This window comes from Lepidochelys kempii, chromosome 8 (assembly GCF_965140265.1).
Source record: "Lepidochelys kempii isolate rLepKem1 chromosome 8, rLepKem1.hap2, whole genome shotgun sequence".
Lineage (NCBI taxonomy): Eukaryota > Metazoa > Chordata > Testudines > Cheloniidae > Lepidochelys > Lepidochelys kempii.
Window position 1 is genome coordinate 269384 of NC_133263.1, and position 15868 is coordinate 285251.

A 15868-nucleotide genomic window follows, 5' to 3' on the forward strand; every position below is an offset into this window, starting at 1 on the left:
TGCTTTCCACTTCAGAAGGTCCCGATGGGCCCTGAGGTTGTCCTGAGGAGTGAGCTACTCGGCCCCAAGTCAGCCTCATCTGGGGAGGAAATGGCAGCCACTTGCACCGGAGAAGGGACTTCTTCCTCAGCCGCAATGACATCCATGGGAACTATATCCTGAACATCGATACCAGGGTCGGCGTCAGGTGCCGAGTGGAAAGGAGCGGTAGCCTCTCTCGGAATCATCAAGTATGATCAATGGTAGGGAGGACCCAGTACCGGGGGAAAACACCCAAGGGTTACCATATGGCCACTGCATAGGCCGCTGACCTGTTGGCCAGGTGCTGGCAGGGGGACTCGCGCCAAGGTCAGGTGGCACATAGGCTGAACGTAGGGCTCCCCTTCGGACTCAGAAGTCCTCCCTCGTGACCACAGTGGAGTAGCACCCCTCTCTGCCTCCATTCAATCCCGGGGGTCCGAGGACTGGAGATGGTCGTGATGACAGTATCAGGGTCAGCTTGCCCCTAGAAGGTCCCAGGGCACTCAGTCCCAGGAAGGAGCTCTAAGATCCATGCTCCTTCCTGCTCATGGACATTGGGACCGGCAGCTGTCCCATCAGAGTTGGGGGAATCAGGAGCAAAAGTAAGTCCCTGGCTGCTGCAAAGGCCTCATGGATCGATGGAACCATCAGACTGCTGATACCACAGTGGCTTCCAGGTGTCGGCAGAGGGTCCCACACTGGACTCTATGTTGTGGGCATAGTTAACAATGCCACCATGGGACCAGGGGTGGAGGAGTTGGTTGACGCAGGTCACACACTGCTGCCTTGGCCATGCTTGTCCTCCTTCTGCACTGTCGGTGTGCTGCTTTGTGTGCTTCTTCCTTGGCACTGGAGATTAACAGCGCTGGGAAGAGCACAGTGCCAGAGAAGCACTTCACAGTGAGGCTGAAGTGCTCGGTGTTGAATCAAAGCGGCTTGGCTCTGAGGCCGGTCCGAGAGCGGTTTCTATTAGGATAGCCTTCAATCTTATTTCTCGATTTCTTTTTTTGTGCGCAGTCCAAAAGTCCTGACAAAACTGGCACTTGGCCCTCACATGAGTTTCTCTCAAGCATTTCAAGCAGCTAGAGTGTGGGTCGCTCATGGGCATAGGTTTGATGCAGGAGGCACATGGTTTGAAGCCCTGGGACCAGGTCATGCCTGGCCCCTGGAGCGAAAAGAGTCCCTCAACGATAGGGATTATTGATTTACGCTAACTACAATATCTATATGCACTAAAACTGTACTTGAACTAACAAACTATGAATCAGAGTTCAAAAACCACTGAAAATAAGTCTTGCCGAAGCAAGAGGGGTCATTCCAACAACCGTCACGGGCAGTAAGAAGGAATTGAGAGGGTGCCTGATGGCGGCACCTCTTATACTGGCACATGAGCATGTGGCACCAGAGGGTGCTAGAGCCGGCCTGAAGGATACCACAGAAAGAAAAAGCTCGGACAATGGTGTACGTGGAATGTATGCGAGATGATGATTTTGTAGTAATATACTGTGCATTGGAGTCACTGCTTTTTATTTCTCTAAAAATTAGCTGCTTATCTTTCTCCAAACCATGCAAGCACACAGTCAGGAGGGCCTGGTTAAGGAGATCAAGAGATACAACCCATTAAGGAACAGGGCAAGTGGTTGGTGTACCATGGAGAGACACACAGCTACTCTTAAGGCCAGTTACATATTTTCTCCAACATTAGCTTTGAACTGGCAAAATTCAATTAGTTGTTAGCTAGTCTAAAAATCCTAACTCTGTCCCAAACTCATTAAAGAAAGCTGGAAAAGAATAGTTATTTCAGTACAGGATCTTACTATCCAGCCGTAAAAGTTTACTGAGCTTTGGAAACAAATTCAGTCTCCTCAGACCTGGCATGAAGCCATCCAGTTAGTGTCATATAGCTGTAGCTTTTGAAGTTAGCTGAAGCGGGATAACAGCAATGGCAGCTGTTCTCCTTGCAGGACAATGATAGAACTCCAGCCAGGTGACAGTTTTGGAATAGTCAAAACCTTCATTAGACTACCCAGGCAAGTTAAAATGTCCAAGAACAAAATATTTAGCACTTCACAAGCCTGAAGTGCTCCATAAACGTTACATATGAAGCAGAGAGAGATTCAGCACCTCCGAAAATGGAAAAAGCGACAGGCCACAGTTGAGTCATCCTGCTCCTGCTCCTTAAACTTGCGGTACCGCTCCAGACGACACTCTCGACACTTGTGCAGATGAGGGGCTACATTGATGCAAGATCCATCCTGGAGGAACGGCTCTCCTGACTGCTTCAGTTTCCTCACCTTACTCATGTCTTTCAGCACAGACTGGCCAACTGTATTGAAAAGGAAAAATGAGAACCCATCAGTCAAACTACAACAGCAAATGGTCAACTCCAAGAAGCATATTTTCCAAGATCCTCTCTGAAAAGTGCATTCCTTCCAGAGTAATTAACCCAGGGTTACCCCTTGAACAGCAGACTGCTCCCCCTAGTTTTGATAGAAACTTTTGCCTACAACAGGCTTCCCAAACATGCCACACCACTTCAGTGATGGGTATTTTAGAAAGAAATAATGCAGAATGTGAAAAACAATTTGGCTGAATAATGTATCCACTTAAAATGCTGAAAAATTAGCTAAATGCATCTACAAGCAATTCCAAACACTTCTTACTCTTCTCAGAGCACTGGATAGTACCATATGCTTCAAAAAAAAAAGTGTAAAACTGCCTTAATTGACAGTTGTGGAATAACATGCCAATGGGAAAGTCTGTTAATGGTTATCTTTAATTCTGAAGCATACCCCTGTTAACTGTGTCCTGAACTTTCAAAGCTTGTCCGTTTTTCCCTAGTGAACGTACCCGCAGATATTCTTACATCAATCACCACATCCTTTAAAAACTCCAAGCTTTTTTTCACTACTAATATTTTGTGCCCATGCTAGTGATGCAGAATTTATACCAGGGTGAAAAAATCACAAGGTTTGCCATACAGAATATGTGCAGTGCAAAAAAACAGTGTCCCATCCCTTCATGTTCTCATGTATTCCTGCCCTGCCCTGAACGCTTCACCTTTCAGGGGAGCTGTGCGAGGCCGGCCCTTTGGGGCCTGCTTCCCTTTCCCTTTTCCCAGCAGCAGTTCAGCATTCCGCTCTCCACTGGGGCCAAGCTTGCCAATCAGATGCTCCGGAATTCCCTTTAGACAAGCCTTGGCCTGCAGCTGCTCCTCAGAATCACTCAAGTCTGACAGGTCACTGTTGGTACTAGAATCTGAGTCCTGTCTGGATGTCATGCTCCGCTCGTCTAAAGAAAACCTTTTCACAGCTTCAAAGGGGGCTTTGTTCTCCTGTGCAAACTCTGCCTGCGAAGAGAAAAAGCCAGGCGGGTGCCTGCCAAACACATTAGAAAAAGTTTTCAGGAGAGGATTGTCTTGCTGCCCAGGCCCAACAGATGGCTTTTCTTCTGTTGGGCTGGAGGAGAGTGTGGGCATCTCAATAGGCTGTGTCAGGCTACCAGTGGGTGAGCTGGAACGGCCATTCCCCACAGTGGATGGGCTCTGAACACCAGCAACAGCTGAACTAGAAGCATTAGAAACCATCTTGGAGGAATCTGTTGTTATAAACAAGGTTTTCTTCTTAGCTAGAGAAGAAGAGTCTGTTGAGGTGTGTGATTCTGGCCAGCTAGAAGCAGCCTTTAGACCCATAGCTGAAGGGGGTATAGATATGGTCTGAGATGAAGAGGCAAAGCTGCTGAAAGGACTGAGTTCTGCTTTCTCAGCAAATGCCAGGAAAGGATTGGAGGGCTCCTCTCGGGACAGTTTTGGGGGCTGTAAAAATAGGTTTTCATGATTATCTGCAGGTCGAGTATTCAAGAGGCTTCGTGAAAAGGCTGGAGTGAGGGTGGGCATAGACTCCAACGGCAGCTTCCGGTCCACAGAACTGCCAGATGGGGCTGCAGGTTTAGTGTCTGCTGCAAGAGGAGATTTACTTTTACAGATCCCAGAGCCCAGACTGTCCACACTCTGCTTGAACGAGTCCCGACTAGAGGGCTCTTCAGCCAAACTCTCTGAGATGACTGTGAAATAGTTACTGGAAGGCAGATTCTGGGACATGCACTGAAAAAACAAGTTCTTTGACAGATCAGAGTCTTTCTGAGTCTCTTGCCCAGTGCTACAGCCAAATGGAAACCCAACAGGCTTGTTTGCTGGAGACAATACTCCATTTGATTGGCTTCTTCCATCCCCAAATCCCAAAGGCTGGGATGCAGTTGGGAGAGACGCTCCAAATCCAGAAGAGGTCAGAAGTGAATTTCGGGAATTCTGAAACAAAATTGAAGAGAGTTAACTAACAAAATGATTTTCTCTAAAAAGATGATTGAGTAGCTAAACCAGCAGAACTTTGCCCATTGCTACTAATTACACAATCAAATCCTTCACATGCTTCTCACATACCTGCCATGGGGAGTCACAGCAGAAATCATTACTTGCACCAACACAGCTTTCTCTAAACTTAAAATTTAGGAATGTCTACCAAAGTAATACAGAATAGGAATTTCCCTCCACCGCCGCTCCCGACCCCTGCAGCTGTAACTAGCCAGCTCATGGCAATTACAAATTAAGGGTGGGAAGACCAATCTAGTTTTATTAATGCCTTGTCACACTATGGAACACAGAACTGATATATGAATGGTCTAACTAATCTGGAATCTTATCTCCAAGAACAGCCAATGCTAGATATTTCAGAGGAAAACCTGAAATCACCATAATGAACCTAGTTGAGAAATATCTCCTCATGGTACAATATTGCACCGAGCCCTCAGATAGTCATCCATTTATGCGTTTCAATATAAGAATGTATAGCCTCTGTAATTCTATCCTAGCTCATGTAACCAGAGTGTAAGTCTTAAGAATCACTTTTTGGGGTCTACAAATTTTAGGATCTACAACCTATCCTGAAGGACGACCCATCACAGATCTTACAGACAGTCCTTGCTTACAGACAGCCCCCCAACCTGAAGCAAATACTCACCAGCAACCACACACCACACAACAGAACCACTAACCCAGGAACCTATCCTTGCAACAAAGCCCGTTGCCAATTGTGTCCACATATCTATTCAGGGGACCTCATCACAGGACCTAATCACATCAGCCACGCTATCAGAGGCTCGTTCACCTGCACATCTACCAATGTGATATACGCCATTATGTGCCAGCAATGCCCCTCTGCCATGTACATTGGCCACACCAGACAGTCTCTACATAAAAGAATAAATGGACACAAATCAGACGTCAAGAATTATAACATTCAAAAACCAGTCGGAGAACACTTCAATCTCTTTGGTCACTCAATTACAGACCTAAAAGTTGCAATTCTTCAACAAAAAAACTTCAAAAACAGACTCCAACGAGAGACTGCTGAATTGGAATTAATTTGCAAACTAGATACAATTAACTTAGGCTTGAATAAAGACTGGGAGTGGATGGGTCATTACACAAGTAAAACTATTTCCCCATGTTTATTTCCCCCCCCCCCCCCCACTGTTCCTCAGATGTTCTTGTCAACTGCTGGAAATGGCCCACCTTGATTTTCACTACAAAACGTCCCCCCGTCCCCCCCCCCGGCTCTCATGCTGGTAATAGCTCACATTGCCTGATCACTCTCCTTACAGTGTATATGGTAACACCCACTGTTTCATGTTCTCTATGTATATAAATCTCCCCACTGTATTTTCCACTGAATGCATCTGATGAAGTGAGCTGTAGCTCACGAAAGCTTATGCTCAAATAAATTAGTCAGTCTATAAGGTGCCACAAGTACTCTTTTTTTTGCGGATACAGACTAACATGACTGCTACTCTGAAACCTGTCATAAGGAAGTATGTCACACAATGCACAGTCAACCTGTGGAACTCATTGCCAGGAGATGTTGTAAAGGCCAAAAGTATAATTGGGTTAAAAAAATTCATAAATTCATGGAGGATAGGTCCATAAATGACCACTGGCCAAGATGGTCAGGGATGCAACCCCTTGTTCTGGGTGTCCTTAAGCCTCTGACTGCCAGAAGCTGGGACTGGAGGACAGGGGAGGGATCACTCAAACTACCTGTTCTGTTCATTGCTTCTGAAGCATTTGGCACTGGCCACTGTTGGAAGACAGGATGCTGGACTAGATGGGCCATTAGACTGACCCAGGAGGGCCATTTTTATATACCCCATTTGTTTTTTATACCCTTCATATATTTATAGGCTTCTATAACTATCAGGTTCTTCTACTGCATGCATCATTGTGGTATCCAAGTTCCTTTGTTCCATCACTCAATCAAGCTATAGATTTTTTGGATCAAGATTTTCTTATGAGTCAGTCCTGCATCCTGATGATTATTTGTTTTCTTCTCTAAACTCCCCATTTGACAATCTTGCCATAAACACTGTACCTAGAACTGCATGCAGTGTTCTAGGTGCAGGTACCCCAGAGCCAAATAAAGTGGAAATAAAGTTGCCTCTCTGCTTCATAAAACCTCTGCATATGCAGCCTAATAGCCCATAAGCTTTTTTTGTAGCCACATCACACTACAAACCTATGTTTAATTTGCTGGTCATGATCAACCTTCACATGCTTTCTACATTACTGCCTCCCAGAAGACACACTCCAAGTGTAGGATACTTGAGATTATCTTTTCCTAGGTGTATTAGCTTCATTTCCCCAAACTGAATCTCTCTTATGTCATATTTCAAATCTCTTCATGTCTGAGTGTAATTTCTCTGTCTTTGTGACCATTTATCATTCCTCCTCGTTTACTATTACAATATGAACTCAACACAAGGTAATCATATTTCTTTAATGGGCTCTTCTATTAGCCTGTTCTGAGAATTTAAAAGAAAAAAAACCTATCAATTCCTTTGCACCCTTATTTTATTAGTCTTTTCTAAAGAATGTTAATAGGCTACAGAGGAATGACTTGCCCTTACAGAATATGAGCTTGCTCGTGCCTTGCATTTTCTGCTTATATTTGGGCTTGGTAGAATTCAATTTTTATTTCATAATTTTAATGGCTAATAACTTAGATAAAAATAAAAAAGTTCAAAATATATTTAAATTTTTACGGTTGGGCAAAATTATGGGGATGTTGGACAATATAGGGGACAATTATTACAGTAGATGTTGAGATTTAAAAAGGTTTAGAGCCATTAAAACACAAATTGTCAACATCATGTTAAAATACACAAAGTAAATATCCTTAACTCAAACTCTGATAAATTCTCGAGTAATGTTTTTCTCTCTTTGCCTATCTGTAATTTTCAATTATCAATGGGAATGTGTGTGTGTGTGTAAATTAACATTTACTGACATTTACCAATAAAAATCTAAACCTTCCAAGCCCACTTATATAGATGCTTGGATCAGTTAGCACCTCAGATATTGATAATTATAGACCAATGAGAGACAGAGTGACATCTCACTGGTCTATAATTATCAAAACCTCCCTTTGTGCCTTTAGAGACCAGTACAATGGTGGCCACTCTCCCATAATAAACATGATCTGTTAGTAGCTCCATTACATTGGACTTTAGTTCCCTCAATTCTTTGATAAATATTCCACAGCCCTGATGATTTATTGCAGTTTTATTTTTCAAAAGAGTCAGAAGGATAACCACTGAGGGAGATATTTCTCTCCCTCCTACCTTCATTATCTTATGTGATGGAGACTGCTGCAAATTAAACATTTACCCTTTATGCAGTCTAATCACATTACATGATCTCTTTTTACACTGTGGTGGTTGTATAGCCCTAGTGACTCAGTGAGCTTCCTATTTCTAATGCACTTGCCTGTCTTCATTTCTCTAAGTATTTACATAGTAGTCTTTAAATTTATTCAGTCACCATTCTCAGCTTGGAAAAGAGACAGCTAAGGGGAGATATGATAGAGGTCTATAAAATCATGACTGGTGTGGAGAAAGTAAATAAGGTTTATTCCTTCTCATAACACAAGAACTAGTGGCCACTACATGAAATTAACAGGCAGCAGGATTAAAATAAACAAAAGGAAGTATTTTTTCACAACGCACGATCAACCTGTGGAATTCCTTGCCAGAGGATGCTGTGAAGGCCAAGACTATAACATGGTTCAAAAAAGAACTAGATAAATTCATGAAGGATAGGTTCATCAATGGTTATTAGCCAGTATGGGCAGGGATGTTGTCCCTAGCCTCTGTTTGCCAGAAGCTGGGAATGGGCGACGAGGAATGGATCACTTGATGATTACCTGTTCTGTTCATTCCCTCTGGGGCACCTGGCATTGGCCACTGTCAGAAGACAGGATACAGGGCTGGATGGACCTTTGGTCTGACCCAGTATGGCTGTTCTTATGTTCTTATTTTACCTGCCAATGTCTACTTTATTAGTTTCTCTTGGGTTGGATTTTCATTTTTAAAAGGATACATAAAAATCTTCTGCCTTGTTATTTAACCAGTTTCCCTCCCGCTTTTTACTTTTTTCTTCCTTGAATATGCAGACCTTCTGTAACTAAAAGCATCTTCAAGCAGTCTCCAGGGCATTTCTAGGTCTTTTTTTAGTTTCTTAACTTTTGACCTTCAGGCAGATCCTAACAATAGTTTGTCAGAGTACAGTACTTACTATTTAAGAATCAGAGGGGTAGCCATGTTAGTCCGGATCTGTAAAAGCAGCAGAGTCCTGTGGCATCTTTTGACTAACAGACGTATTGGAGCATAAGCTTTCGTGGGTGAAGACCCACTTCGTTGGATGACATGCATCCGACGGAGTGCGTATTCATCCAACGAAGTGGGTCTTCACCCACGAAAGCTTATGCTCCATACGTCTGTTGTCTATAAGGTGCCACAGGACTCTTTGCCGCTTTTACTATTTAAGAGCATATCTTGCTATTTATTATCTTCCATGTGAGAATATCAAACTTAATTACATTAAATATAGTAGTTTGTATTAAGGTAACTTGAAGGTTGCACAATTTAAAAAAGGTTCCAATAGCAGCAGTTAAGATTACAAAAGTTAAAGGTTCAATCAGCACAATTCACTCAGACACACTGCACATTTTATATTGTCATTGACTGTATTTACAAAGGACAAAGAAAGAAGACCGAAATGAGCCAAGTTCATGTTTCTACCTGACATGCTTCACTGTCAGAAAATGCAAAAAGTTTGCTCTATCAGCTTTAAGCTGACTTTGTGGTGGGGCAGAAAAACTGTCCATGGGAGCATCTCTACCAGTAAGTGGCAAAAAGTGAAAATGAGAGGGACTGAAACTTTACCTCCACAGGGACTGAACGTACCACATGTCAGAGGGGGAGGAGCTGGAGGGAGAGGAGAGTGAGATGCCCCAAAACTGTAAAGATTTTAGAGTTACCTGTAAACACAGATCCATGGGTGGGAACTTATTCTAATAAGTGACTTTAGAAAATATATTTCTAAAGTTTTCTAGTTGTACTTTGAATCTTCTAGGCTGTAGGCAACTCACCTCTCCCTGAGCTTGTGACCAGCCTGTTTTCTGTTTCTCTTGTCCAATAACTGCTGACATGCCAGTGTCCGAGATCCTCACAGTTGTTGGTGTCAAAGCAGCTGTAGTAACAGCTGCTGGAGAAGCCCCCATGCCTTGGCCAGCCTGTTCCAGTGATTTTCCTGCCTCTTTACATCCAGCTCCAACCAGCAGTGCTTGACTAGCAGCTGAAGAAAAAGGAGTGAAGGGTACAGGCGTGTCGCCACCCACTGGCTCATCCTGGACCACCAGAGTTCGGCCATTCTCTTTGGTGTAAGTGGCAAAGCGAATATTGCGATTAATCTGAGGAACAAAAGGAGGCAGCTGCTTGGCCCTTGCATCCAGCCCTGTTTCACTCCCGGTGCCTCCTTTCCAAGGAGGCCTGCTTGCCTCACCTCCATCACTCCCATTACTATCCACTTCACCCCTCTCTTTTAGCTTTTTTGTTGCAGGATCACACCCAGAGTCTGAAGCATTTTTCCTCCTTCGTCCATCCTTTCCTTCCATACTCTCTCTCTTCTTTTTCCCTTTCGAAGATTTAGCTGCCTTTAGGCCCCCTCCCTAGAATAAATAAAATTATGTAATCACTATAGGCAAAGGGTCATCCAGCCTGTCAGGCCGGAACCAGAAGGTCCACTCTCTTCCCATCTCTTAAAGGGAAACATTTCATTTGTTAGAATAATGGATTTGTTACACTACATTAAACTCAGAAATAGTTATTTTAGACAGATACTGCAATGCAAGTTTTTAATATATAAAATTGCATGTACGCACACTTGCCTCTGTTTTTTTGCATTAGAACAGGGTCCTCCATAGCAAACCAGCCTCATTCACTTATTAACAGCGCTACGTTGCCATATGGTGGTACATCGGCACAATGGGAAATTCTGATTATGGGTAATTATTTTGAAGTAAAACTGAAATTTGAAACGTTTTATATCATTGAAATTTATCACCATCATTTTCTTTTAAGGCAAAACTTCCAGTCCAGCACAGCTGGCAACTCTGCCAGCATCCTTCAGAAGGCAGCCTGTCCTTCAATCCACAGAAATAGCCCCAAATTTGGGGAGATAGTCTGTAAGTCTTACAGTCTGGATTTTATCTCCAAAAGTGGAGATAGATTGCTGTAGCACAAAGCTATAGACAGTCTGCCATACAAGGACAAGCCAGGACCCCTTTCTAAGCATGGAAAGAGAAGAGGCATTTCCTGAAACCAGAGGCAGTGATCACCAGGACAGCCTCCTTCACAGTGCAATCCCTTAGAATGAAGCAAGACAACCCTTAGATACCAATAGTCCACTTTTCTCTCCAGTAAGAGTAATTCCAAACTCAAACTCACAGCAAGCCTGTGTTGAAAGAAAATGGACTTTTAAAGGAAGCCAAGTCGATAATCTGACTATTTTATTATCCACAACAAACATATAGGAAACCCTCCTCTCAGCTCCAGTGGATGTCTCAAATGCTCTCAGTAAGCAGAACTCCTCTTCAAGTTGTTTCCTCCCAAGCAATCACAAGATACTTTCTAAAGCTCCTGATTACACAAGGAAAGACATGACACAATACAGTACCTCATTTGGTGGAGTAGAGTTGTCCATCACTACGTGAACCAGTCGGGGATCCACTGACTTTATCTCACCAGTCTGATTTTTATGAGGTGGGCAGCAAAAATGCAAGGAAGAAAGAACAAACATTCAGTCAAAATTACCAGGTAAGAGATAACAATGAACATAAGACAGCATGCAGCCCCTCTCTTCCCTCACTCACCTCCTTCTCTCCCTGTCCTCACTTGCCAACATCTCTGCTTTCACTATACCCTTTGAACTGTTTCACTACCTTTCCTTTCTCAACTTCTCTAACCCTCAAACTTGGTTCCTACTCTGTTCTACTTTTTCTGTCTCCATTCATTTATCAGTCCTGTTGAACACATCTGGAGACAGTTCTGCCACTAAGTCCCCTTCTTCCACTTTGAATTCATTCCTTTCAATTTTGTCTTTTCTGTCTTTCCTTCTAAACTGGCAAGGAAACGTGTCAGTTGATGCCACCCATTCTCTATTAGCTTTCCCCACAAAAAGAAAGATTAGAGACCAGTCAATAATTAGCAATATCATAGAATATCAGGATTGGAAGGGACCACTGGAGGTCATCTAGTCCAACCCCCTGCTCAAAGCAGGACCAATCCCCAAATCAATGTCAGGTGATTGTTTCTTGAGCCAAAATGATCACTTCCTTATTTAAAAATGCCACCTTGCTCTCCCACATGGAAACAATTAAGAATCTTTTCTCAAAACAGACTCCCTGTCTCTCCAGTAGAGTTCATCAGTCAGGAGATACATGAATTAGATTCAGAAGGAGTGGCCTGAAACGCCTCCTGCAAGTCATACTGGCTAAAAATCAAGCAAAGAAAATTCTGCTCCTGTCCAGAACTAGCTCTGCCTCCAAACAATCCAAAAAGTTCAATCTGAATACAAATGATCTCATCATGGAGATTTAAAAAAACAAACAAAAACACACCACTCCTCACAACAAAGAATACACAACAGTCAGTGCTGTAGACAGTTATGATTCACCATGCTACCCACCACTTGGGTCTCCTGTCTGGAAGTTTGTGGAAGCAAAGAACTGCTGCCTGGATTCCTATTCAGCCAAGACTACATATCAAAAAGATGGGTTCAGACGGAGATTTTGGCCCCTAGAACCTAGCCATCTTCCTTCATCTGTTTCAGGCAATGTGTATACCAAGGTGCCGTATGATGAAGAAGCCAAGAAAGATGGCATTTGGTGGCCATAATATGACAATCATGGAAAAGTAACCTTCTGCTTGTCTACCAATATCCTCTCCTCCTTTACAACCATTTCCTACAATACAAATTTTCCTGCAATATTTTTGTCCTCGCCAAGCATCTCTCTACATTCTCCCATAACTGAATTGTGCATTGTAGATTTTGTAATAAGCCCTGTGGGGTAAGAAAAGTGACCTGTCCATGAAGTACCATGTGATTACACATCTTTAGGAGACACTAGCCAACAGACAGCAAAATTCAAATTTTGTGGAGAACGGTATGTTCACCAAGCGATGCAGGGAACTCATGTTTTAGAAGCCCAAATGAGGTGCTTCAGGCCTTCACCTCAGCCACGGACACTTCCATAAGACGAGTGATGGGGTCTTGACAGGTCACAACACCACAGAGCCAGCTACTTTCATCCTCTGGTTGGTACACCTTAACCCTTTGGCCTTGGACACTGTAGGGACCTGAAAAAGAGAGCCAGATCAACTGAGTATACCTGCAGACAAATTATTTGCACTATACCATTAAGGGTGCGTAATACAGACAGTAATGTGTGCCGAGTTAGGGTTGAAAGCACTTATCTCCTGGTGCAAGGAAACAGATTACCAAGTTTTATTGCAGTTTTTGCTCACAGCAAATACATCATCTAAGCACAGTTCTGTTGAAAAAATGTGATTAAAAAAAGAGCATTGTGAAGCTCATGTTTGTATCAATATTAGGTCAAATTTGATCAATTTACAAGTAAAATTATGTTTTGAGAAGATCTGAAAAACCCAGTCTTATAGACTCAACCTAGAACCTGAAACAATGCAAGTCTGACTCCCTCCTAAATACTCATTTTTTCCTCTGTCACCTACAAGTGAATAATTGGAAAAAAATCCAGACACACACATATCATGAGTAACCATGTGACTTTACTGTGAACTCCTTATGAAATCCCACCTTGAGTTTATAAGGCGAGGTTCCTCACCTGTTCAGCAACTGGAGTTCTTCGAAGTTTGTCCCCCTGTGGGTGATCCATTTCAGGTGCCGCGCACCCTATGTACCTTGGATCGGAGACTTTGGGTAGCAGAGCTCATTCGGCCCGTACTCGTGCCTTACACATCCTTGTGCCTCGCACCAAGCCTATACAGTGCTGTGCAGGTGAACTGCCCTCAGTTCCTTCTCCACAGAGCTGAAGTAGAGGGGAAGGTGGGCACATAGTGGAGCACCTACATGGACATGGACATGGACATGGACACGGACACGGACACGGACACACACACACACGCGCGCGCGCCTCAAAGAACTCCAGTTTACAGGATGAGTAATCTCTCCTTCAAGTAGCGTTCCTGTGGGTGCTCCACTTCAGGTGACTAACAAGCAGCAGCCTCAGTGGGAGTCGCGGGCTTTGGAGTAGTTCAATGCTGTAGATCGTACTGCAGACTCAAAAGCAGCATCTGAAGTTGAATCGTGGACTTTGAAAAAGCGTGTACAGAAATCTACGTGGCAGCCCTGCAGAACTCATTGATGGAAGCTTTCTGGGAAAATGTCACTAAGGTAGAGAGATCTCTTTGTTGAACATCCAAACAGACGGTTGAATATATCATTAGATTGATAACAAGGAATGATGCATCCAGATATCCACCTAAAGAGTCTTTGATTGAAATTGTAGATTCCTTAGAGTTGTCAGCAATTGACAGAGTCTGGGAGATTTTTCAAAAGGATTTAGTCCTGTCCAGGTAAAAGACTAGTGCCCTTTTTGACATCAAGCGTAGTATAGCGTCCTCCTTAGTCAGATGTGATTTAGGGAAGAAAACTGAGAAATGAATGACCTGGTTAATATGGAATTCAGATTAAACCTTCTGTAAGAATTAGGTGTGTAGGCATAGCAAAACCTTATCTTTGAAAAATACTGTGAAGAGAGAGTGTGCCATTTGGGTTCCCATTTCTCCCACTCTTGGAGCAGATGTAATGGCTACCAAGAAGGCAATCTCCATAGATAACTTAAGTAGAGAACAAACTGCCATTGGTTTAAAGGAAGGTTTCATAAGGCATCTGAACAAAATTAAGATCACGATGATATTTTGTACCTTCTTGGGAAATCCTGAAAGCTAGAGCCAAGAAGCCCTCTGCATGACACCTGCTGTAGAGATGGAGTGTGCAGCAGTATCAGCAGCATCCAGAGAGGCTTGCAAGGATGCTCTGGCCAGAAGCTGATCCTCCACTATGACTGCCTGAAATTGCTCCCTCTATTATGGTGAAAGGTGCTCAATAAAAGGAAGTAAACTTGCAGTAACCAATGTGGTTCTACTTCACCATAAGATCCTGATAGTTGGCAATTCTGAACCGCAGAGTCGCAAACAAGTAGGATTTATGACTTAGAAGGTCGAGGCATTTCTGTTCCGTCGTATGGCATTGCTTTAGCATGGTACTGATTTCCACGTTCGTTTACTGCCTTGACGACCAGGGAATTGAGAGAAGGATGTGAAACAAAAACTCACGAGTCCTTGGACGACCTACAAGAGTATTGTGCTGAGGCAAGAGGAGCATGCGGCTTGCCTGAGACTGGGGGATGGTGCAGGGGAGGGCATAAGGTCCCTTGGCCTGGGTCTTAAGCAGGCAGAGGGAATTCATCATGGGAGTCTCAATTTGATTTCCTGGTTCTTCCTGGCCCTAGATTTAAATATTATGCAGAAGTTGCACTGCTGTGGGGATGTGTGTTTCCCAAAGGCAACAGACACACTAGGACTGCCTGTTGCTCACAGCATGACCACCTAGCAAAAGACGCAGACTTTATATCCCACAGAACTGGACAAACTGACCCTGGAGGGGACTGGGGTAGGGGAGAAAAGAGAGAAAATGATCCTCTGATTAACCAACTAATAAAAATAAGAGTGAGGAAAAAACACAAATGAGGTAAGCTCAAAGCAGACTTTTGATGAAGCACCATCTCAGGCCAAGGTGACTGAGAAGGGACAGAGGGCGATTTGCCTGCACATGATTGAAGATAGAAGGTCTGGAGCAACAGATATCGACCCTGCGTTGCATACGAGAATCTGAGGATTTCCTGGACAAAAGTCAGGATATGCTTCTTCGGGCACAAAGCTCTAAAGATTTAGAGCAGGTTGCACAGCGGAGCCAAGAGGCCAGTGAAGAAGCTTGGCAACATGTGACCTCCAGAAGAAGAAGGGAGAATGTCCGAGTACCAGCAACACAGACACAGGTAAGTAACCGTTTTCATGTTCTCTCCACAGGTACCACTGCGGAGAGTGGACCAGATGATACGTCTGGGGGGAGAAAGCAGAAGGAGACTCCGCTGGTTGGAAGGCATGAGATGCGCTGTCCTGAGGTTGGGGGTTCCACGACCACCACTCCCAAGAGAAGGAGGTGGGTGGTGGTGGTCAGGGACTCTCTCCTCAGGGGACTGAGTCATCTATCTGCCGCCCTGACCGGGAAAACAGAGAAGTCTGCTGCTTGCCAGGGGCTAAGATTCGCGATGTGACGAGGAGACTGCCGAGACTCATCAAGCCCTCAGATCGCTACCCCTCCGTGCTTCTCCACGTGGGCACCAATGATACTGCC

General features: G+C 43.9%; 1 protein-coding gene across 3 annotated transcripts in view; it reads right to left on the reverse strand.

The window, feature by feature from the left end:
* KDM3B (lysine demethylase 3B) overlaps positions 1-15868 on the reverse strand; it is a 132430-nt gene that overhangs the window by 57204 nt on the left and 59358 nt on the right. For all 3 annotated transcript variants that reach the window (XM_073355004.1, XM_073355003.1, XM_073355005.1), the window contains 5 exons: positions 12644-12768; positions 11087-11158; positions 9501-10079; positions 3082-4327; positions 2146-2347 (listed from right to left, as the gene is read on the reverse strand). In XM_073355004.1, coding sequence (XP_073211105.1) covers positions 2146-2347; positions 3082-4327; positions 9501-10079; positions 11087-11158; positions 12644-12768 — 2224 coding nt within the window. The remainder of the gene's footprint in view (positions 1-2145; positions 2348-3081; positions 4328-9500; positions 10080-11086; positions 11159-12643; positions 12769-15868) is intronic.